This window comes from Amblyraja radiata, chromosome 6 (assembly GCF_010909765.2).
Source record: "Amblyraja radiata isolate CabotCenter1 chromosome 6, sAmbRad1.1.pri, whole genome shotgun sequence".
In the NCBI taxonomy this organism is placed as follows: Eukaryota; Metazoa; Chordata; class Chondrichthyes; order Rajiformes; family Rajidae; genus Amblyraja; species Amblyraja radiata.
The window spans coordinates 76,478,348-76,502,453 of NC_045961.1; the positions used below are offsets into that span (position 1 = coordinate 76,478,348).

General features: G+C 43.3%; 1 protein-coding gene across 1 annotated transcript; it reads left to right on the forward strand.

Moving 5' to 3' along the window:
* Window positions 1–24,102, forward strand: mzt1 (mitotic spindle organizing protein 1). Its single transcript, XM_033023028.1, has 3 exons — window positions 1–241; window positions 17,019–17,164; window positions 23,007–24,102. The coding sequence occupies exons 1-3, from the start codon at window positions 196–198 to the stop codon at window positions 23,028–23,030; spliced, it is 216 nt and encodes a 71-aa protein (XP_032878919.1). The 5' UTR covers window positions 1–195; the 3' UTR covers window positions 23,031–24,102.
* The last annotated feature ends 4 nt before the right edge of the window (window positions 24,103–24,106 follow it).

The window sequence follows — 24,106 nt, forward strand, 5'->3', positions numbered from 1 at the left end:
GAAGTAAACAGCTGGACAATCTTAGCTTAGCTCCTCCCTGTTGCCGCCGCTGCTGCCCCACCGGCCGGAGACAACCCGACCCTCATGTTGCCTCCCCCGGAGTGTCTTGGCTGAGAAGGTTTGAGCCAAAGATACGACATCTAGTGTCTTTGGTTTGAGCCGCTCGAGTCTATCAGCGGGCGAGAGGGCGGAGCGATGGCGAATGCGGCGAATCTGAACGCGGTGCGGGAGACGATGGACGGTGAGTGAGTGAGTGCGCCTCCTTCTTCAGGCAGCAGCGGCGGCGGCGGCCCGGACACTCGCGGCTCTCGGCGCCGGCCGTCCAGTCTCCTATGGCCCGGGAAGCGCTACTTCGGCGCCTGGAATCGGGCTGGAGATCATCGAAAGCGCGGAGGGAGAGGGGCTGTTGTGGGGGCAGTGAGGGATGCACCGCCATCAAATGTGTCGCTCCCCCAACTCCACCTCTCCCCCAACTCCACCTCTCCCCCAACTCCACCTCTCCCCCAACTCAATCTCTCCCCCAACTCCACCTCTCCCCCAACTCCACCTCTCCCCCAACTCCACCTCTCCCCCAACTCCACCTCTCCCCCTTACTCCCTCTTCCTGAGCTGACGTGATCAGCTGGCGCTGCTCTGCAAAACAGTGATGAACGACAGACAACATGGGGGGACTGACTGGTGAAGGATACGGTGGAGGGTATATGTAACGAGCTGCCAGAGAAGGCGGGTAACATAACAACTTTTAAAGGGCACGTGGACAGGTACATGGACGAGAAAGGTTTAGAGGCATATGGGCCATTGGTGGACAGATGGGACTAATGTAGATGGGGCATCGTATTCAGCATAACTATGGAAGCCCAGTTGGATCTTAGATTATACTTAACAACGTTTATGAATTCATTAATTAAATTATGTTGCAGCCAGTGTGTAGGAAAGAACTGCAGATGCTGGTTTAAATCGAAGGTAAACACAAAATGCTGGAGTAACTCAGCAGGAAAGGCAGCATCTCTGGAGAGGAGGAATGGGTGACGTTTCGGGTTGAGACCCTTCTTCAGACTGATGTTGTAGCCACATTGTTTTGCAAGATGTGTTCTGTTTAATGACAAAAATAGGGAAAGCTGGTAGTCAGTGTGTGAGGCAGGAGGCAGAGAAGGGTAGCACTCGGACCCAAAATGTAGGGGAGAAAGAAGAAAAAGATAATAAACAGAGAATCAGAGGGGGTGGGTTTCTTAAATGTGTATATTTTAATACTAGGAGCATTGTAAGAAAGGTGGATGAGCTTAGAGCCTGGATTGACATCTGGAAGTATGATGTTGTGGCGATCAGTGAAACATGGTTGCAGGAGGGCTGTGATTGGAAACTAAATATTCCAGGATTTCATTGCTTCAGGTGTGATTGAATTGGTGGGGCAAGAGGTGGAGGTGTTGCATTGCTTGTCGGGGAAGATATTACAGCAGTGCTTTGGCAGGATAGATTAGAGGGCTGGTCTAGGGAGGCTATTTGGGTGGACTGAAAAATGGGAAAGGTGTAGCAACACTTATAGGGGTGTATTATAGACCGCCTAATTGGAATTGGAAGAGCAAATATGTAAGGAAATCGCAGATATTAGTAGTAAGCACAAGGTAGTGATTGTGGGAGATTTCAATTTTCCACACATAGACTGGGAAACACATTCTGTAAATGGGCTGGATGGTTTGGAGTTTGTAAAATGTGTGCAGGATAGTTTTTTGCAGCAATACATAGAGGTACCTACTAGAGAAGGGGCAGTGCTGGACCTCCTGTTAGGAAATGAGACAGGTCAGGTGGCGGAGGTATGTGTTGGGGAAAACTTCGGGTCCAGTGATCACAATAACATTAGTTTCAATATAATTATGGAGAGGGTCAGAACTGGACCTAGGGTTGAGATTTTTGATTGGAGAAAGGCTAACTCTGAGGAGATGCGGAAGGATTTAAAAGGAGTGAATTGGGACATTTTGTTTTATGGGAAGGATGTGGAAGAGAAATGGAGGACATTTAAAGGTGAAATTTTAAGAGTACAGAATCTTTATGTCCCTGTTCGGTTGAAAGGAAATAGTAAAAATTGGAAAGAGCCATGGTTTTCAAGGGAAATTGGACTTCTTTCGGAAAAAGAGAGAGATCTACAATAATTATAGGCAGCATGGAGTAAATGAGGTGCACGAGGAGTATAAAGAATGTAAAAAGAATCTTAAGAAAGAAATTAGAAAAGCTAAAAGAAGATATGAGGTTGCTTTGGCAAGTAAGGTGAAAGTAAATCCAAAGGGTTTCTACAGCTATATTAATAGCAAAAGGATAACGAGGGATAAAATTGGTCCATTAGAGAGTCAGAGTGGACAGCTATCTGCAGAGACAAAAGAGATGGGGGAGATATTGAACAATTTCTTTTCTTCGGTATTCACCAAGGAGAAGGATATTGAATTATGTGAGGTAAGGGAAACAAGTAGAGTAGCTATGGAAACTATGAGATTCAAAGAAGAGGAAGTACTGACACTTTTGAAAAATATAAAAGTGGATAAGTCTCCAGGTCCTGACAGGATATTCCCTAAGACATTGAGGGAAGTTAGTGTAGAAATAGCAGGGGCTATGAAAGAAATATTTCAAATGTCATTAGAAACGGGAATAGTGCCGGAGGATTGGCATTCTGCGCATGTTCCATTGTTTAAAAAGGGTTCTAAGAGTAAACCTAGCAATTATAGACCTGTTAGTTTGACGTCAGTGGTGGGCAAATTAATGGAAAGGATACTTAAAGATAATATATATAAGCATCTGGATAAACAGGGTCTGATTAGGAACAGTCAACATGGATTTGTGCCTGGAAGCTCATGTTTGACTAATCTTGAATTTTTTGAAGAGGTAATTGATGAGGGTAAAGCAGTGGATGTTGTCTATATGGACTTCAGTAAAGCCTTTGACAAGGTTCCTCATGGAAGGTTGGTTAAGAAGGTTCAATTGTTGGGTATTAATGTTGGAGTAGCAAGATGGATTCAACAGTGGCTGAATGGGAGATGCCAGAGAGTAATGGCAGATGGCAGTTTGTCAGGTTGGAGGCCGGTGACTAGTGGGGTGCCACAGGGATCTGTGTTGGGTCCACTGTTGTTTGTCATGTACATCAATGATCTGGATGATGGTGTGGTAAATTGGATTAGTAAGTATGCAGATGATACTAAGGTAGGTGGTGTTGTGGATAATGACGTAGATTTTCAAAGTCTACAGAGAGATTTAGGCCATTTGGAAGAGTGGGCTGAAAGATGGCAGATGGAGCTTAATGCTGATAAGTGTGAGGTGCTACATCTTGGCAGGACAAATCATGGTAAATGGTAGTGAGTTGAAGAATGCAGTTGAACAGAGGGATCTAGAAATAACTGCACAGTTCCCTGAAGATGGAATCTCATGTAGATAGGGTGGTAAAGAAAGCTTTTGGCGTGCTGGCCTTTATAAATCAGAGCATTGAGTATAGAAGTTGGGATGTAATGTTAAAATTGTACAAGGCATTGGTGAGGCCAATTCTGGAGTATGGTGTACAATTTTGGTCGCCTAATTATAGGAAGGATGTCAACAAAATAGAGAGAGTACAGAGGAGATTTACTAGAATGTTGCCTAGGTTTCAGCAACTAAGTTACAGAGAAAGGTTGAACAAGTTAGGTCTTTATTCTTTGGAGCGCAGAAGGTTAAGGGGGGGACTTGATAGAGGTTTTTAAAATGATGAGAGGGATAGACAGAGTTTACATAGAAACATAGAAATTAGGTGCAGGAGTAGGCCATTCGGCCCTTCGAGCCTGCACTGCCATTCAATATGATCATGGCTGATCATCCAACTCAGTATCCCGTACCTGCCTTCACTCCATACCCTCTGATCCCCTTAGCCACAAGGGCCACATCTAACTCCCTCTTAAATATAGCCAATGAACTGGCCTCGACTACCCTCTGTGGCAGAGAGTTCCAGAGATTCACCACTCTCTGTGTGAAAAAAGTTCTTCTCATCTCGGTTTTAAAGGATTTCCCCCTTATCCTTAAGCTGTGACCTCTTGTCCTGGGCTTCCCCAACATCGGGAGCAATCTTCCTGCATCTAGCCTGTCCAACCCCTTAAGAATTTTATAAGTTTCTATAAGATCCCCTCTCAATCTCCTAAATTCTAGAGCGTATAAACCAAGTCTATCCAGTCTTTCTTCATAAGACAGTCCTGACATCCCAGGAATCGGTCTGGTGAACCTTCTCTGCACTCCCTCTATGGCAATAATGTCCTTCCTCAGATTTGGAGACCAAAACTGTACGCAATACTCCAGGTGTGGTCTCACCAAGACCCTGTACAACTGCAGTAGAACCTCCCTGCTCCTATACTCAAATCCTTTTGTTATGAAAGCTAACATACCATTCGCTTTCTTCACTGCCTGCTGCACCTGCATGCCTACTTTCAATGACTGGTGTACCATGACACCCAGGTTTCGCTGCATCTCCCCTTTTCCTAGTCGGCCACCATTGACGTGGATAAGCTTTTCCCATTGAGAGTAGGGAAGATTCAAACAAGAGGACATGACTTGAGAATTAAGGGACAGAAGTTTAGCGGTAACATGAGGGGGGAACTTCTTTACTCAGAGAGTGGTAGCTGTGTGGACTGAGCTTCCAGTGGAAGTGGTGGAGGCAGGTTCGATTTTATCATTTAAAAATAAATTGGATAGGTATATGGACGGGAAAGGAATGGAGGGTTATGGTCTGAGTGCAGGTAGATGGGACTAGGGGAGAATAAGTGTTCGGCACGGACTAGAAGGGCCGAGATGGCCTGTTTCCGTGCTGTAATTGTTATATGGTTATATATGGTTATAAATCCATGCTGACTCGGAACGATCCTGTTACTGCTATCCAAATGTGCTGCTATTTCATCTTTTATAATTGACTCCAGCAGCTTCCCCACCACTGATGAGATGCTAACTGGTCTATAATTCCCTGTTTTCTCTCTCCTTTCTTTAAAAAGTGGGATAACATTAGCGACCCTCCAATCCACAGGAACTGATCCTGAATCTATAGAACATTGGAAAATGGTCAGCAATGCGTCCACAATTTCTAGAGCCACTTTCTAAAGTACCCTGGGATGCAGACCATCAGGCCCAGGGGATTTATCAGTCTTCTGCCCCATCAGTCTACCCAACACCATTTCTTGCCTAATGTGAATTTCCTTCACTTCCTCTGTCACTCAAGGTCCTCTGGCCACTAGTACATCCGGGATATTGTTTGTGTCCTCCTTAGTGACGACAGACCCAAAGTACCTGTTCAACTCATCTGCCATTTCCTTGTTCCCCATAATAAATTCACCTGTTTCTATCTTCAAGGGACCCACATTTGTCTTAACTATTTTTTTCCGCTTCACATACCTAAAGAAGCTTTTACTATCCTCCTTTATATTCTTCGCTAGCTTACCTTCGTACCTCATATTTTCTCCCCGTATTTCCTTTTTAGTTATCTTCTATTGGGTCCGGGTGGGCGGCGCGACTCACGTCGCAGCGGCATCTGCAGTCCGTCTGTCTTTTTTTATTTTTTATCTCGTTTAAATGTAGTTATAGTGGGGGGTTTTTAACTGAGTATGTGTGGGGGAAACTTTTAAATCTTTTCCCTGTACGGAGAACCTGTCCTTTTCTCTGTCGGGTCTCCGTTGTAGTTGGGGCCGAGCACCGTGGGTGGCCTCCACCCGGAACGACCTGGGGATCCAGTTGCGGAGCCCGCGGACTTATCCACCATCGCGGAGCTGGCCGAGTTCGGAGCGGGAGGAGCTGTGGTTGCGAGCTGCTGCGGCCCGACCCCGGAGATTCGGAGGCTCCAACCGCAGGTCTGGTGGACAGTGACACTGCCCACGGGTCCCTGGTGGGAGACCGCTTTTCGGGGCTTCCGCAACGGCGACTTTTCCCGCCCGAGTTGCGGGGTTGAAAAGTACCTGGAGCAGGGCCTTACATCGTCCGGCGCAGCTTTAACAGCCTTGGGACTTGCTAGCGCCCGCCGGGGGCTCCAACACCAAGACCCGGAGCGCGGCTTTGCATCGCCCGGCGCGGCTTTAATGTCCGCGGGACCCTTACCATCGCCCGCCGGGGACTTTGATTCTGACATCGGGAGGAGTGCAGGGGAGAGATAAGACGTTGCCTTCCATCACAGTGAGGAGGAGATTCACTGTGATGGATGTTTGTGTAAATTGTGTTGTGTCTTGGTTCTTTTTCTTGTGTGTATGACTGCAGAAACCAAATTTCGTTTGAACCTCAAGAGGTTCAAATGATAACAAATAAATTGTATTGTATTGTATTGCTCTTTAAAAGTTTCCCAATCCTCTTGCTACCCACTCATCCTTGCTATGTTATACTTCTCTTTTGTTTTTATACTGTCCTTGACTTCCCTTGACAGCCACGGTTGCATCTTATTCTGCTTAGAATATTTCTTCTTCGTCGGAATGAACTGATCCTGCACCTTCTGTATTATTCCCAGAAATATCTTCCATTGTTCCACTGTCATCCCTGCTAGGGTCTCTTTCCAGTCAACTTTGGCCAGCTCCTCCCTCATACCTCCATAGTCCCCTTTGCTCAACTGTAATACTGACACTTCCGATTTTCCCTTCTCCCTCTCAAATTGGAGATTAAAACTTATATTATGATCACTATCTCCTAATGGCTCCTTCACCTTGAGTCCCCTTTATCAAATCCAGTTCATTACACAAAACTAAATCCAGAATTGCTTTCTCCCTGGTAGACTCCAGTACAAGCTGCTCTAACAATCCATCTTGAAGGCACTCCACAAACTCTCTTTCTTGCGGTCCAGTACCAACCTGATTTTCCCAGTTTACGTTGTACTTTGGATCTGTCTTCACTAAGGAAAACAAGTCCATTGTAGTGCAAGAGATAGTGTTATCTTGCTGGGGTTGGATTGGAGGTGATACATGTTGGTTCAAGACCTGATGGTTGAAGGAAAGTAGCTGTTCCTGAACCTGGTGGTATGGGACTTCAGGTTTCTGGAACAACATTGGTTGCAAAGATCAAAAATTGAGTAAATGCGTTTGCGAGAGAGAGGATAGGTTGTGGTGGTATGGGGTGGGGGTGTTGAGAGTGGGAAAGTGACTTGTGATTGCTGGCCTAGACCCGATGTAGACAATTGGCTGCCTTCTTTGCGATGTAAACATGATCAATAAATTACTAAATTAATTCATGTGATGAGTTAATTGGGCATGTGCTCTGATGTTTAGAAGAATGAAAGATGTACTGGAATATAAACAATCCTGCATCATCATGGATGTTGTGAGAATGTTTGAGATTTTTTTGCTAAAGGGGCATAGTTTCACACAAAGGGTCAGGAGGGAATGGTGAAGGAATTAGCAACGCATCTAATTTACTGGTTTCTCTTGGAATGTCCTTCAGATGAGATTCTGTGGTATTTTTGTAAAGGGTTCAATGAGGTACTGCAGTGCACATGGTGCTCAGATAAATTTATCCATGTGATATAGATAACATGAGAATTAATATTAAGATATGAAGCAGTGCCTATCAAGCACGCTGTGTTGAACCTCTAAGATGGTGGAGTAGTACTCATCATGCTCCTTTAATATTGTAGGTAATGATAAAGTTTTAAAGGATTGCTGGGAGTTAAGATAATATTTGCATCTTTCTAATATGCATTGGTATTTACAAAATCAGTTTATTAACATATACACTAGGGTACAATGAAATTTATTGCGCACATGGAGCTACAATGTGTGTATATGTATATATACAGAAATGATCAATACAATGGCATGGGAAAAATACGAAAATGGTCCAAGATTGTGGAGTGAAAACATAACTTAAGTAATTGAAAATAATTTTAAAGTACAATAATAGTATAACCAATGAGGTAAAGTTATGAGTACGACAATGTCTTCAGGAATGCAGTGTTAAACAGATGATTGTTCACAAATCTGATAGCAGTGAGAAGAAGCATTTTCATAATCTTGCCATCCATGCCTTCAAACTCTTCTATCTTCTCTCAGAAGGCAAAGGAGAGAAAAGAGAACAGTCAGAGTGGCAGCCGGCCAGGAGTCCCAGGATGGTTTGGAGTTTGACAGCTATTTGAATGAATTTTTTCAGTCATTATATTTCATTATATTTTTTATAGTTTCATTATATTTTTATCTGAGGATAAAATGGGTTGCAAAGCACATTGAGTGTTCTAAGATTGTCTAATGCTCTTTATAAATGTTACTTGGTCACCCTTGCAAGATGGGAAGTGGGCAATAAAATGCTGGCTTCCAACAGGCCCCTCCCTGATAATAACCAGATCACCAAGAAGAACTTCCAGTTTTTTTTTAAGTAAGGGTGATAAATCATTTATGTTTACCTACGAGGATAAGTGGATGTTTCTGGAAAACGAGGATAGATGATGTTTCAGACTGAAGAAAGTTCCTAATCTGAAACGACACCTATGCATGTCTTTCTTTTTCAATACATAATCCCACAGCTCTTTGTGGGTTTCCAGGGAATGCACACTCCTTGGCAGTGCTATATATTTTCTGATATGTATTTAGATTGTATTTGGTTTCAGCTGAAACTGCCTTCCCCAACTGATTCAGTTACCTGCTTACTTAAGGTCTATCTTGCCTCATCCAGAATTGTGGAGAAAGAGAAAGGTGAAGCAGACTTTGATTTCACAAGCTGCTAAAATGTAAATTGTATAATTTTGATGCTCTAGCCAGGCCGAAAAATTCCAAATTACAAAAAGTGTCTGGTCCCAAGGCTTTCGGATAAAAGGTTGTGCACCTGTATAAATTCATTTGCAGGATAAATGACTATAAAAATGTGTTATTGTGGCCTTGACAAACATAAGGGTTAGCACTACACGCTACGAATCCCAGTTGTGGAGACACTGGTATCGTTGTCTCGTTGTAGGACATTGATCATCTTTTAATCTGGATTTTTAACTTAAGTATTTGGGTTTTTGTTAAATATAAATTATGATGTTTTTATGTGATATACCATGATTTTATATATATTTATGATATTTGATATGCAATGCATTTTTAATGTAATGTTGCCCTTTGTCTGGACCTTGAGTCCGTAATAAAGTTTATTATTATTATTATTAGTTAATTCAGGAAAAAGTCTTGAAATCTTTCTCAAATTCTTGACCTTACAATCTGAGCCAGTGACCATGCCCTCCACATCCTCGCTCTTATCTTGTACCCGAGTATGGTTCTTCACCGTCAAAGAGCAATTGGTGAACGTTATTAAGAGATCCTTCACCAGCGTCAGTACCCTAGCCTAGCTAAAGTTTGACTGCAAGTGCAGGGTGAGTAGGATCTATTTTGTGGTAGCGAAGGGGTGGTCAATCTGTTTACATGGTTTGCTTATTTTTGTGTTATAGATTTTAACATCCTTTAGTAAGTAAAAGTAATGGCCCGTTCTCACGGTGCGACCTGACCCAAGACTTAACAAGAGTTTAACATCTGGGAACCTCCTGCGATAACAGTACGGCATTCGTGGACCACCGAGGACCTCCGTGGCGCTATCGTGTAACTTTGTAAGGTCGGGAGAAAATTCAAACATTTTTGAATTTCTCCAAGAGTGACTTGAGCACTTTTTGGTGAGCGTTGCAACATTGTATGAAGCAGATGCCAGTGCGATACCCGTGCGATATCCGTAATGACTCTTGCGGGTACCGTGGGAACTCCTGCGAACGGTAAACCCGGAAGCTTGACAGAGGGGACATAAGGTGAGTAATAGGTATTTAAGGGGGCTTGGGGTGTGGAGGAAGGGAAGGGTGGGAGGGGGGGGGGGTGCTCGGGGTGATTACAATGCTCTCTGGGGTGCGGGAAGAAGGCTCTCGAAAAGCAACTCGCCGCTTTGCTCTTAAGACAAATTGCTTCAATTTGAATCTCCCCGCAGTACAAGAAAGTAGAGGCAAGGCTGCGCCGTGTGTTGGAAGGAACTGCAGATGCTGCTTTAACCCGAAGATAGACACAAAAAAACTGGAGCACTTCATCGGGTCAAGCAGCATCTCTGGAGAGAATGAATAGGTGACGTTTTGGGTTGGGAGACCCTTCTTCAGACCCGAAACTCTCGAGCCGAAACGTCACCTATTCATTCTCTCCAGAGATGCTGCTTGACCCGATGAAGTGCTCCAGTTTTTTGTGTCTATCTTCGGGTTAAAGCAGCATCTGCAGTTCCATCCAACACACGGCGCAACCTTGCCTCTACTTCCTTGTACTGCGGGGAGATTCAAATCGAAGCAATTTGTCTTAAGAGCAAAGCGGCGAGTTGCTTTTCGAGACCCTTCTTCCCGCACCCCAGAGAGCATTGTAATCACCCCGAGCACCCCCCCCCCCCCCCACCCTTCCCTTCCTCCACACCCCAAGCCCCCTTTAATACCTATTACTCACCTTATGTCCCCTCTGTCAAGCTTCCGGGTTTACCGTTCGCAGGAGTTCCCACGGTACCCGCAAGAGTCATTACGGATATCGCACGGGTATCGCACTGGCATCTGCTTCATACAATGTTGCAACGTTCACCAAAAGGTGCTCAAGTCACTCTTGGAGAAATTCAAAAATGTTTGAATTTTCTCCCGACCTTACAAAGTTACACGATAGCGCCACGGAGGTCCTTGGTGGTCCACGAATGCCGTACTGTTATCGCAGGAGGTTCCCAGGTGTCAAACTCTTGTTAGGTATTGGGTCAGGTCGCACCGTGAGAAAGCCCTTTAAGTATCCAAAAGTAAGTAAAAAAGTAAACATCAGCAGTAAGTATTTTGTTACTTGTTATCATCTCCAAAGAGGAGTATCTGTAGTTGCTTCCTACCTTGATAACCGTGTGGTCTGTTTCCTTCAATTAGAGTCATTTCTATATATAAACGGATTGAATTTTCTGTCAGACTTGGGCTATGTTTATATATTTTGCAACAATTTTCAAATTGATCCCACTTCTAATCATGTATCTCTCTAGATTTAGTATAAGAAGCTTTTTTTTTATAAATTAGAATTAAAATGTATTACTTGTACACAAATTTCTTGGATGTTAAACCACTCTACTTGAAATACTTAATCAAAAATCTGCCATCTCTTCTATGTCAGCCTACTAAATATGGACCCAAAATAAGGCCTGATGTTTTGTTTCACGAACAAACTTAAACTCTGGCTCTAACACTCTCCTGAATGGTAATTAATTTCTGTCACTGCTGATATAGGGTGATTTCACGAAAGGTCACTGGAGCGTAGATCCGCACCCACGTGACTGAAAATTTTAACTGGGGGACAAGCGTCACTTCCGGTACATGTTAGTGAATGGGAAAACACGCACTTTCACACCCGTTAAAAACATCGAAAACGGCCAGTTTTTGAGCTGCAATTAACTGTTACCAGTCTGGGTGACCGTGAGGCACAGCTACCTAAATTTACAGTCCAAAAAAAAGATAGAAACTAAGGTAAATTCAAGAGGGAGCTGAAGGTGTAAATACAGCGGAAGTTGTTAGCGGACATTTGCCATGGAGATTTAAAGATCCAAAATATCGGGAATTATCGCGTTTGCTCGCTGCATTTCATCAAAAGTAAGGCATTGTTGACTTTTTATCTTTATTCATTTGTTATATGAAAAGTATTAAAAGTTAAAAATCCGTCAGTAAAATTGCAAAATCGCCCATGGTTCTCAGGTGGGTTTTAACATGCAAAATGAAAATGCTTCTGAAGCTCCATTTACCATTTAAATAATCGTAAACTATCAATGCGTTTTGAAATAAATTTTACTGAGATGCAAGCTAAGGAATGGGATCATTGTCAGCTGTTAGTTGGACAAAAGCAGGACATTTTATTATTTGCTAAAATATATTTCTCAATGTTTCTTGTTTAAAGCCTGCACAATCACCCAAACTACTTATTTATTTATTTATTTGTCATCTAATAACAGACAAGCCTGCAGCATGGAATGATGTCAACAATCCTGATTGGGCACCCACTGTGAGCAGGATAGACAATGTGCACAAGAACGCCATGCACGTGCAACAAGAAGAGAGTATTAAAGCAGATTTGGTTGCAGCTCAAGCATCTATAGCTCTGCAAGTTGATGGCGTTCTTGTGCACATTGTCTATCCTGCTCACAGTGGGTGCCCAATCAGGATTGTTGACATCATTCCATTTAAACATTCCTTAGCTTGCATCTCAGTAAAATTTATTTCAAAACGCATTGATAGTTTACGATTATTTAAATGGTAAATGAGCTTCAGAAGCATTTTCATTTTGCATGTTAAAACCCACCTGAGAACCATGGGCGATTTTGCAATTTTACTGACAGATTTTTAACTTTTAATACTTTCCATATAACAAATGAATAAAGATAAAAAGGCAATAATGCCTTACTTTTGATGAAATGCAGCGAGCAAACGCGATAATTCCCGATATTTTGGATCTTTAAATCTCCACGGCAAATGTCTGCTAACAACTTCCGCTGTATTTACACCTTCAGCTCCCTCTTGAATTTACCTTAGTTTCTATCTTTTTTTTGGACTGTAAATTTAGGTAGCTGTGCCTCACGGTCACCCCGACTGGTAACAGTTAATTGCAGCTCAAAAACGGGCCGTTTTCGATGTTTTTAACGGGTGTGAAAGTGCGTGTTTTCCCATTCACTAATATGTACCGGAAGTGACGCTTGTCCCCCAGTTAAAATTTTCGGTCACGTGGGTGCGGATCTACGCTCCAGTGACCTTTCGTGAAATCACCCTATAGGTTGACGCCAAACCTCCAAGGCATGAGTAGGAATTATTTGGCAATGAATAGATGCATTAATAATTTGCATCTAGCTTTCACCTAGTATTATTCATTGCTAACCATAATATTAATAATGTTGGTCCTGTTACTTGTTTGGCAGCAGAACTTTATAAACAAATCAAAGTGACTAACTGAGCAGTGTTTTGAGCTGGTCTTTAATAGACATTGAATCCATTCATCAGAATATGTTATTTTCATAATTGCCCTTATCTGTCCTGAATAAAACATTTGATATGGCATGACCTTTCCAGAAACCTGTATCCAACTCTCCGATGGCAAGACTGTCTGTTTCATAAAATACTGCCCAATCATTTGAAACTTTAAATTACATTTGCTTAGGGTTAGGATTATTTGATTCGCACAGATAATAATGCTTAATTTTTTTATGTGCTTGACATGGCTTTCCGCAAGTCATAAAGGCTCGGGAATCTCATTTGCTGCAAGCACTTTGATAAAAATGTCAGTGTAGATTATTTGTGTATAGAAACCAAAATTAATTAATCTAAAATTGCCTACCATATTTGACAAATGCTGCAGGTTACGTCCTGCATATACCCAGATATTATATGTTGAACGTGTTTACAGGTGCATCACTAAATTGTCTTTCAGTTTCTTGTTCTTTATTTTGAACCCATCACCCAAATCGGCTGAAGCTTTCAACTGTCAATGGTTGGATCATGCTAATTCTAAATATGAGTTGCTTCAAACTTCCACTCCACATGAATCCAATCGCTGCACTACCCACCCTTGCTTCCACATTAACTATCTGCAGAACACAGATTGTCTCTCAGTCCTCGTTTTTTGACATTTTAGGTTTTCAAATACATTTTCAAATCTTTCTTCATATTTGAAGCAAATTAAAAAAGCGAGCAATCAATTAATTAGAACATTAATTAAAGTATCATCTTCAATTTTTCATCCAGATTGATGACTCCATACAAGTGAATGCCAAGCTACATGTGCCAGTTATTCCTGACATTTAGCTGAGGTACCAGATACATAAGTGTATTCAACTCAATATGACTGACCTAGACGTAATGATGAGATCAGAAGTAGAGAGAATAAATGTGCCAACATCAAGAAGACTACCAATGTGCATAGATCCTTGAAAGTGGCATCACATATAAGGCGATCAATAATGCTTTTGGCACATTGGCCTTCATCAGTCAGAGTATTGAGCACAGAAGTAGGCAGGTCATGTTGCTTTTGTATAAGACATTGGTGAGACCACATTTGGAATATAGTGCTCAGTTTTGTGTGCCATGTTATATGAAGGATGTCGTCGTTGGAAAAGGTGCAGAGAAGATTTGCAAGTATGTTGCCAGGAGTCAAGGGCCTGAGCTATAGTGGAGAGGTTGAGCAGGCTGGGACTTTATTCCTTGGAGCACAGGGGGATGAGGAGTGATCTTATAGAATACAAGATTGTGAGAGGAATAGATCGAGTAAATGCAGTCTTTTGCCCAGAATGGGGGAATCGAGAACCAGAGGACAGAAGATGAGGGGGGGAAAGATTTAATAGGAACCTGAGGGGTGACTTATTTACACAATGGGTGGAGGGTGTATGGAACGAGCTGCCGGAGGAGGTCGTTGGGGCAGGTACTATTATTACAGTTAAGAGGCATTTGGACAGGTATATGGACAAATTGAGAGAGTTACGAGCCAAGCACAGGCAGGTGGGTACTAGTGCAGATGGGGCATGTTGGTCAGCGTGGGCAACTTGGGCCAAAGAGCCTGTTTCTGCGCTATATGATTCGATGAAGAACACTATACAAACTAACAGGACTGCAAAGCCTCAGATGGGCAGTGCTTTGCAAAAGTAGTTATAGATGCTGTTTCTGAAGAACAAAATTGAGCCATGTATTATTAGCATTCATAAATGGTTCAATAACTTTTGTGAACATAGATCAAAGGAAACTCTTAATTAATTGAAAAAGAGACAAACTGCTCGCTTCAGTTTGAAGAAGGATCCCAACACAAAACATCACGTATCGATGTTCTCCAGAGATGCTGCCTGACGTGCTTAATTACTAAAGCGCTTTGTCTCTTTTTTTTAAACCAGCATCTGCAGTTCTTTGTTTCTTCCTTAACTGCACTTCATCCATAAAGAAAAGATGCATGGCCTTGTTCCTAATTTCTTTAGTCACTTCTTTCCTGCGACTAATAATTAAAATTTGAATAATGTTACTCTACAGTCCCTCTTGATCGCAGAAATGCAAATAATCAGGTAGGTGTTTGTAAAGAAGTTCTATATTTTTGAATTATTGCTTCTTTTAAATCTTTTAATCATATCTTTCGAGGACTTGTCCTTTGAACGACCAATGTATTAATTCTGACACCTAATACTTCATCTATCTTCGATATCATCTCTATAATTATAAAACTCTGATCTTGGGTGTGTGTGTGTGTCTATAATCACATCTTCTCGAGAAAACGACGCGCTAACGGTTAATTTTTTACATGTTCCGGTAGAGATTTATCCTGTGGAGTCAGAAATCCCCCCCCGTCGAAACTGGTGTGTTGGTGTGTTTACTCATTAGTATTTTAAATGGCATCCACAAGTATCTATTTTGTATTCTTAGTTGGTAAATTATGCATGAACAATTATGCGTGAACCTGAACAGGTGCATTTCAAAACTTGAAATTTCAAACAGTCAGTTGAATACCAGTTGACATTTCTGTGGATTTAAAAACCCACTAGACCAAGGGGGACGCGTTGGATCCAGTCCACTCAACATGCGGGTGGGGGGCGGTGTCACACACACACACACACCCCCACACACACACAATATATAAATATTAATCCGCTCCTTTTACCGCATCCCTCGCCCTATCCACTCACGCATAACCCCCAAATGCACAGGCGCGGCTAGAGATGGGGGGTTGAGCGGGAGGGGGTTAGAGATTTGGTGGGGGGGGGGGCGCGGCGTCACAGGGGAGGGCTGGTTCCCGAACGCAATCCTCCACCACTCACCCATAGGTCCCGATATTCACCATTCCCTAGAGAGGAAGGGGGGGGGGGGCAGAGAGGAGGGGGGGTGGGGGAGCAGAGAGGAAAGGGGAGGCAGAGAGTGGGGTTGCAGAAAGGGAGGAAACACAGAGGGAGGGGGTTGGGGCAGGCCGCAGACCAGCAGCCTCCCCACCAGGCTCCGGGCCAGAGCGAGGCTGCGGGTGGGCGTGGACCCAAGCGAGGCCCTCCTCCTCTCCAACCCCCCCCCCTTCCACTCCCTCCCCCTGCCCTCTCTCTTTTGCTGCCCCGGGGAGGGGTTAGAGAGGGAGGGGGAGGGGGTAGATGCACCTACCCAGGTCGTAGAGCAGCAGACTCCCCACCAGGCGCCGGGCCCGACCTAGGTTGCGGCCGTAGTGGATCTGAGTGAGGGCCGGCAGATCGTGGATTCTGCGAGGGGAAGCCCACCCACCCGCTTGACAGACGATCGGGCGGGGGAGACAGAGAGGAGGTTGTCCTCCGTGACGGTCAGGTGTGATCGGGATCTCCAGCGAGGGAAAGGCGTTGCGATTCCCCCAGTCCCTGCGATCGACGGAGGAATCGCAGGTCTCCATAGACGGCCTCTCCCAGAGGGAATAATGTCCGCCATGATCAACTTCCCATCGTGCTGTCGCCGCGGCCTCAATGCTCTAGAACTTCAAGGAGCCCAGCGGAGCGCGCAGCTCGACCTGCGCAGCAGTTTTAAAACGCTAAGTGACAAATTTAAAGAAGTGAAAGTTAAGAAGACAAGAAGTACAGAAGACAGAACAGGGGTGACGTCACTCGCAGCGCGAGCAGAGGCAGGCAGGCAGAGCCATTGTGACGTCATCAGTGAGACCATCTCGTTTATTTATCAAGTTGTTTGAAATTGTTGACATTTTCATAAATAACTCGGGAAATAATGTGAATTTTCAGATGAGGCGATTTTTGACATCATGGCGTAAAACTTTCACTGTTAGCGCGTCGTGTTTTCGAGGAGATGTGAATCACAGACGAACACACACACAAATACACAAATAAATACACCACATCCAATATCAGAGTTTTATAATTATAGAAATAGTATTGCCCTGGTGTCCTGACCCCAAAAGATAAAGATAATGACATGATTATGAGACCTCATCGTGTGTGAGATTCTACTGACTTTTATTACAATTCAATGGTGTTTATTTTTGGATCACCTGATGATTTTGAAGTTACCTTAAAAATGCAAGTGTCTTATTTGTCAAATATCTTAAAAAAACTTTTTTTTTTTTGCTTTCCTAGTCCTGCTTGAAATTTCAAGATTGCTGAATACTGGTCTTGACATGGAATCCCTCTCGATTTGTGTCCGTCTTTGTGAACAAGGAATCAATCCTGAAGCCTTGGCATCAGTTATTAAAGAACTGCGCAAGGCTACCGAATCACTCAAAGTAAGAAAATATTGTTTGCAATAAGCAGTCTGAATTTTGCAGCAGGGAAAGCGACGTGATCCTGTATGCTTATAATTGGTTTCTCCTGTCTAAAGCGCTCTTAACCTAGTGTTGCCAAAGCACATACAATGGTTGTGCGTTCTCCTCCACTTCTGAAAATTATAGAATATACTAGACTAAGTGGGACCCGTTGGGTCCCAGCATCACACAGGAGGGCTGGTCATCCAACGCAATATTCCACCTCTCCACCAATTCTAATATTGGTGGCCAGTCGGGGGGGGGGGGGGGCTTTCTGGAGCACTAGTATGGGTGTTGTGGGCTGAAGGGACTGGTTTTCAGAGGGCTAGTATGCAAATTGTGCGCCAAATGGATTTTTGGGCTGGCATCTCAGTCAATCAAGCCTGTTGTGCTGGCAACTCACGGCTGGTGGGCTGGTAGTTGACTCACGGCTAATCCTTGAAATTCTATTTCAAGCAGGGTATAAGGCCACCAAATTCAAGTGCAGTTTCTTACCACTTCGAGCAGGGTGCAAGGCCACCAAATTCAAGTGCAGTTTCATACCATTTGAAGTAGGGTGCAAAGCCACTAAAGACAGCGAGTCGTGACCTCTCCCTCCTCCATCTTGCAGAGACTGAGCCACACCCACATTTCCGGGTTTTATAACCCCTCCCCCCCCACCCCACCGGAAAAGGTGTGGCTTTCATGGAGTGATTGACAGGAGAGAGATTCTCAACATTTTTTTTTAAACTAACAACACTTTTATTTTTCATTGATGGGAATAATTCTCTGCACCTGCTCAGCGGAGGGGGGACTGAGTAAGATGGCCAAAACTCACAGCCGTAAGTGGTAGCGTTTTATCTAAAATCAATATACAGTGCAAAAAGGAAGTGCATTTACAGTAGTGCCTTTCAACTTCAAGCCAATGCACCCACGCCACCATTTGCAGTAGGCAGTGCCTTTCAACTTCAAACCACACCCAAGCCACCATTAGCAGTAAGAGGTGCCTTTCAACTTCAAGTCAAAGCTCCCAAGCCACCATTTGCAGTAATAATAATAATAATGGATGGGATTTATATAGCGCCTTTCTAATACTCAAGGCGCTTTACATCGCATTATTCATTCACTCCTCAGTCACACTCAGTGGTGGTAAGCTACTTCTGTAGCCACAGCTGCCCTGGGGCAGACTGACGGAAGCGTGGCTGCCATTCTGCGCCTACGGCCCCTCCGACCACCACCAATCACTCACACACATTCACACACAGGCAAAGGTGGGTGAAGTGTCTTGCCCAAGGACACAACGACAGTATGCACTCCAAGCGGGATTCGAACCGGCCACCTTCCGGTCGCCAGCCGAACACTTAGCCCATTGTGCCATCTGTCGTCCCAATAAGTAGTGCCTTTCAACTTCATGCCACCATTTGCAGTAAGTGGTGTCTTTCAACTTCAAGCCACACCCAAGCTACCATTTGCAGTAAGTAGTGCCTTTCAACTCCATGCCACCATTTGCAGTAAGTGGTGTCTTTCAACTTCAAGCCACACCCAAGCCATCATTTGCAGTAAGTGATGTCTTTCAACTTCAAGCCACACCCAAGCCATCATTTGCAGTAAGTGGTGCCTTTCAACTTCAAAACTCCCAAGCCACCATTTGCAGTGTGGTGTCTTTCCACTTCAAGCCACACCCAAGCAACCATTTGCAGTAAGTAGTGCCTTTCAACTTCAAGCCAAAGCTCCCAAGCCACCATTCGCAGTAATATTGCCTTTCAACTTCAAGCCAAAGCAACCAATCCACCATTTGCAGTAAGTAGTGCCTTTCAACTGCAAGCCAAAGCTCCCAAGTCACCATTTGCAGTAAGTAGTGCCTTTCAACTTCATGCCACCATTTGCAGTAAGTGGTGTCTTTCAACTTCAAGCCACACCCAAGCCATCATTTGCAGTTAGTGCCTTTCAACTTCAAAGCTCCCAAGCCACCATTTGCAGTAAGTGGTGTCTGTCAACTTCAAGCCACACCCAAGCCACCATTTGCAGTAAGTAGTGCCTTTCAACTTCAAGCCAAAGCAGCCAATCCACCATTTGCAGTAAGTAGTGCCTTTCAACTCCATGCCACACCCAAGCCACCATTTGCAGTAAGTAGTGCCTTTCAACTTCAAGCCACACCCAAGCTACCATTTGCAGTAAGTAGTGCCTTTCAACTACATGCCACCATTTGCAGTAAGTGGTGTATTTCAACTTCAAGCCACACCCAAGCCATCATTTGCAGTAAGTGGTGTCTTTCAACTTCAAGCCACACCCAAGCCACCATTTGCAGTAAGTAGTGCCTTTCAACTTCAAGCCAAAGCAACCAAGCCACCATTTGCAGTAATAGTGCCTTTCAACTTCAAACCAAAGCTCCCAAGCCACCATTTGCAGTAAGTAGTGCTTTCAACTTCAAGCTAAAGCACTCAAGCCACCATTTGCAGTAAGTAGTGCCTTTCAGCTTCAAGCCAAAGCAACCAATCCACCATTTGCAGTAACTAGTGCCTTTCAACTTCATGCCACATCCAAGCCACCATTTGCAGTAAGTAGTGCCTTTCAACTTCAAGCCAAAGCAACCAAGCCACCATTTGCAGTAAGTAGTGCCCTTCAACTTCAAGCCAAAGCAACCAAGCCACCATTTGCAGTAATAGTGCCTTTCAACTTCAAGCCAAAGCTCCCAAGCCACCATTTGCAGTAAGTAGTGCCTTTCAACTTCATGCCACCATTTGCAGTAAGTAGTGCCTTTCAATTTCAAGACACACCCAAGCCAACCAGGGGAGGGGAGGGGAGGTCGCTTTCTGGAGCGCTAGTATGAACCATTTTAGAACCAATAGACATTTCTTGCCAGCTTTAGAACCAATAGAGACATTTTTTGCCAGCTTTAGAACCAATAGAGACATTTTTTGGAAGCTTTAGAACCGATAGAGACACTTTTTGCAAGCTTTAGAACCAATAGACATTTTTTGCAAGCTTTAGAACCAATAGACATTTTTTTGCAAGCGTTAGAACCAATAGACACATTCTGCAAGCATTTTAGAACCACTAAGGGCACTTACATTTGAGTAGACCTGTGTTCAGTGTTATTCACAGCTCAGAGAAACGTGACCCTCTGCCTTCCTCCATCTTGAAGAGTGAGTGAGGCACAGCACTTCCTGGTTTTATAGTCCCTGCCGCCATCGGGGGCAGCAAAGAGAATTGGGAATTTTGTAAAAACATTAATATCTCTGTCATTTTTAATCGACGGGAAAAATCCTCAGCACACATGCGGCAGAGGGGGGCTCTGAGCAAGGTGGCCAAAAATGACGGCCGTAGGAGGTGGCGTTCTCTCGGAAATCGCAGCACAGATGGCAAAAAAACGGTCAAGAACAGACTTTTAGTAATATATATGATAAGATTAGATAGATAGAAGATAGTGTGTTCTTATAGAAACTTACAAAATTCTTAAGGGGTTGGACAGGCTAGATGCAGGAAGATTATTCCCGATGTTGGGGACAGTCCAGAACTAGGGGTCACAGTTTAAGGATAAGAGGGAAGTCTTTTAGGACCGAGATGAGAAAAACATTTTTTACACAGAGAGTGGTGAATCTGTGGAATTCTCTGCCACAGGTAGTTGAGGCCAGTTCATTGGCTATATTTAAGAGGGAGTTAAATGTGGCCCTTGTGGCTAAAGGGTTCAGGGGGTATGGAGAGAAGGCAGGGATGGGATACTGAGTTGGATGATCAGCCATGATCATATTGAATGGCGGTGCAGGCTCGAAGGGCCGAATGGCCTACTCCTGCACCTATTTTCTATGTTTCTATGAAAATGGGTTATCTCGACCTCCCAGTGATCTTTTGCTCAAGGATAATCTACATTTTGAATTCCACGTGATGGACCCTATTTAGAAAAGAGAATAAGCAAAGGAACTATGGATCATTTCCGACATATCCCTACCGTTTCTAGACCTCACTATCTCCATCGCAGGTGACAGACTACTGACTAACATCTCCTATAAACCCACTGACTCCCATGGCTATCTGGACTACACTTCTTCCCACCCTGCTTCCTGTAAAGACTCCATCCCCTACTCCCAATTCCTCTGTTTACGCCTCATCTGCACCCAGGATGAGGTGTTCCAAACCAGGGCATCGGAGATGTCCTCATTCTTTAGGGAATGGGGGTTCCCCTCTTCTACTATAGATGAGGCTGTCACCAGGGTCTCTTCTATACCCCATAACTCTGCTCTCACTCCCCATCTCCCCCGCCCCACTCGTAACTAGGGCAGAATCCCCCTTGTCCTCACCTTCCACCCTACCAGCTGTCACATACAACAAAAATATCCTCTGACATTTTCGCCACTTCCAACGGGATCCCACCACTGGCCACATCTTCCCATCTCCTCCTCTTTCGGCTTTCCGTAGAGACCGCTCCCTCTGTAACTCCCTGGTCAATTTGTCCCAAACCACCCCCACACCTGGCACTATCCCTTGCAACCGCAGGAAATGCTACACTTGCCACTTTACCCCCCCCCCCCCCCCCCGACTCCATCCAAGTACCCAAGCAGTCTTTCCAGGTGCGGCAGAGGTTCACCTGCACCTCCTCCAACCTCATCTATTGCATCCGCTGCTCTAGGTGTCAGCTGCTCTACATCGGTGAGACCAAGCGTAGGCTTGGCGATCGCTTCGCCCAACACCTCAGTTTGGTTCGCAATAACCAACCTGATCTCATGGTGGCTTAGCACTTCAACTCCCCCTCCAATCCCAAATCTGACCTTTCAGTCCTGGGCATCCTCCATGGCCAGAGTGAGGCCCACTGTAAATTGGAGGAGCAGCACCTCAAATTTCACTTGGGTAGTCCCTGCTTTCTCCTTCTTTCCCCTCCCCATCCTAGCTCTCCCATAGCCCACTGTCTCCGCCTTTTCCTTTCTTCTTCCGGCCCCCACCCCCACATCAGTCTGAAGAAGGGCCTCGACCCGAAACATTGCCTATATCCTTCGCTCCATAGATGCTGCCTCACCCGCTGAGTTTCTATAGCATTTTTGTCTACCACAGAAATCCTGGGATTGATTTAATGAATTAAGGAATTTGCTAGTTTAGCAAATACATATACTGTTCTATACACGTTTAAATTCTTTTTGTTACATGCCAAATTATATCCTTGAGCTCCAGTGTCTTAAAGTAACTAAGGAGGACATGATTACTATTTTGCAATTGTATGTAAGGAGGTGGTTTAAACAGATTATTTGGTTAATACTGAAATTTAGCTTTAGACGTTTGGATATTGCATTGGAAAACCTGAAGGATATAGCTTTGCAATTAAATATTTAAAAACAGGTTGAGTTGCATATAGGATGGCAGCATAGTATGCATCAATGGAAACAAACCTTTTAGATGGGTGATGTTCATGGTTGATTTCAACAAAATGTTCTGTAACGGGAGTTAACACTTATTTAAACTTGGAGATGACATGAAGTAAAGAATAGAGGTCAAACTTCAAAAGGCCAATCTTAGCAAATTATTTTAAAGTAGCATCAGGTGCAAAGCATTTACATAGGTTTGTGAACAGAGGTTAATGGAAGATATAATCAAAGTGTTCAAAATTGATGCCATCTGCTAAGCCAATGAATGTAGTGAGTACTTGGTATCTATTTCTAAACTTCACATGAATAAAGTCTGTTTCTCTTTGATCTGGATTCATTAAAGAAATACTGCAACTTCAGAAACACTAACTTAACCTGTGTGAGAATTGGCATACCAGCTGCAATTTAAAAAAAATATGGGCCATAAAGTAATGTCAAAATACCACACCTCAGAACCTGTACTCAATTTAGACATTATTTTTCCTTCCTAGACTACAGAGAATATGACTGGTTGACATCCTCTTGGTGATGAAGTTTTCTGCGGAGGGTATCTACGCTAGGTCACACAGAAAATCATTGTCATGAATGAACATACAAAGTTGGCAAAAACATAGTTTTGTACAATAGCAGATAGGAATGATTGTTACTCCAGGTTAAATTATGTAAATTGTGGAATAATTTATTGATGTTGACATGCAAACACTTGTTAAATAGAACCACACTGAATTTAACGTGTTTTAAATGTATTGCTTATTGTGGATTGTTTTCAGGGGATGCTTGTTTAAAAAATAACGGTGTTAAAACACCAACCTCTTACAGGGGGAGAAGTTCCTAAACCGGATTCAGTATATTTTAAGTTTCATTATGTGACTGGAAGTGCCAATTTGCATTTGACCAGAGCTGATATGAATTGTAATTATGCTTTCTCATGCATCTTCTCTACTGAAAGAAAGTTTAAAATATATATTTCTTATTCAAGGCATGTAATGGCAATACTAATATAGATTTTACTGAATCTGCCACTTTACGAGCTTTTTTATTGTACTACACATCAGCTAAATCATAATTGGAATGCAATTGTTGTTGTATATTAAAATGTGATTTATTGTGTCTCTCCCTCCAGAATTATAAACAATACAATCACAATCTGCTGAAAATAAGCAATTCTAAAATTTAGTTTAGAAAATGTGTGCTATTCTGGACTGTTAGTTGCTAATACAATGATTTATATCAGGTTATAATTTCAAAATCCAGATTGTGTTATTGCATTTGATCTAAAGTTTTAGGGACAAAACATCTGTTGATAAGCTAATAACATTGACAGTGTGTTAGATTTGTGATTAGTATTTTTTTTTTTTTTATTTTGTTACATTACATTGAAATGCCTCCTATTCTTGAATTTTGGGTGCATTTTTTCACCAGAATTAAAGTTCTGATGAAAAATATGGTACAAGACTTACAGTTTAATAATAGAAGTAAAAGTGATACAATTTATTGTAAATGCATTCATTATGTTGCTTGATTTATAGTTAGTTTTGTTGTTCATCTCAAATGTAAAGCAAATATAAAAATGGTTTCAAAGGTGAACCTT

Excerpts from the sequence above, each read along its gene's own strand:
- mzt1 (XM_033023028.1), top strand. The coding sequence starts at position 196 with ATGGCGAATGCGGCGAATCTGAACGCGGTGCGGGAGACGATGGACG. Across the intron at positions 242-17,018 it reads GGTGCGGGAGACGATGGACG|TCCTGCTTGAAATTTCAAGA; the intron begins GTGAGTGAGTGA and ends TTGCTTTCCTAG. Across the intron at positions 17,165-23,006 it reads AGGCTACCGAATCACTCAAA|ACTACAGAGAATATGACTGG; the intron begins GTAAGAAAATAT and ends TTTCCTTCCTAG.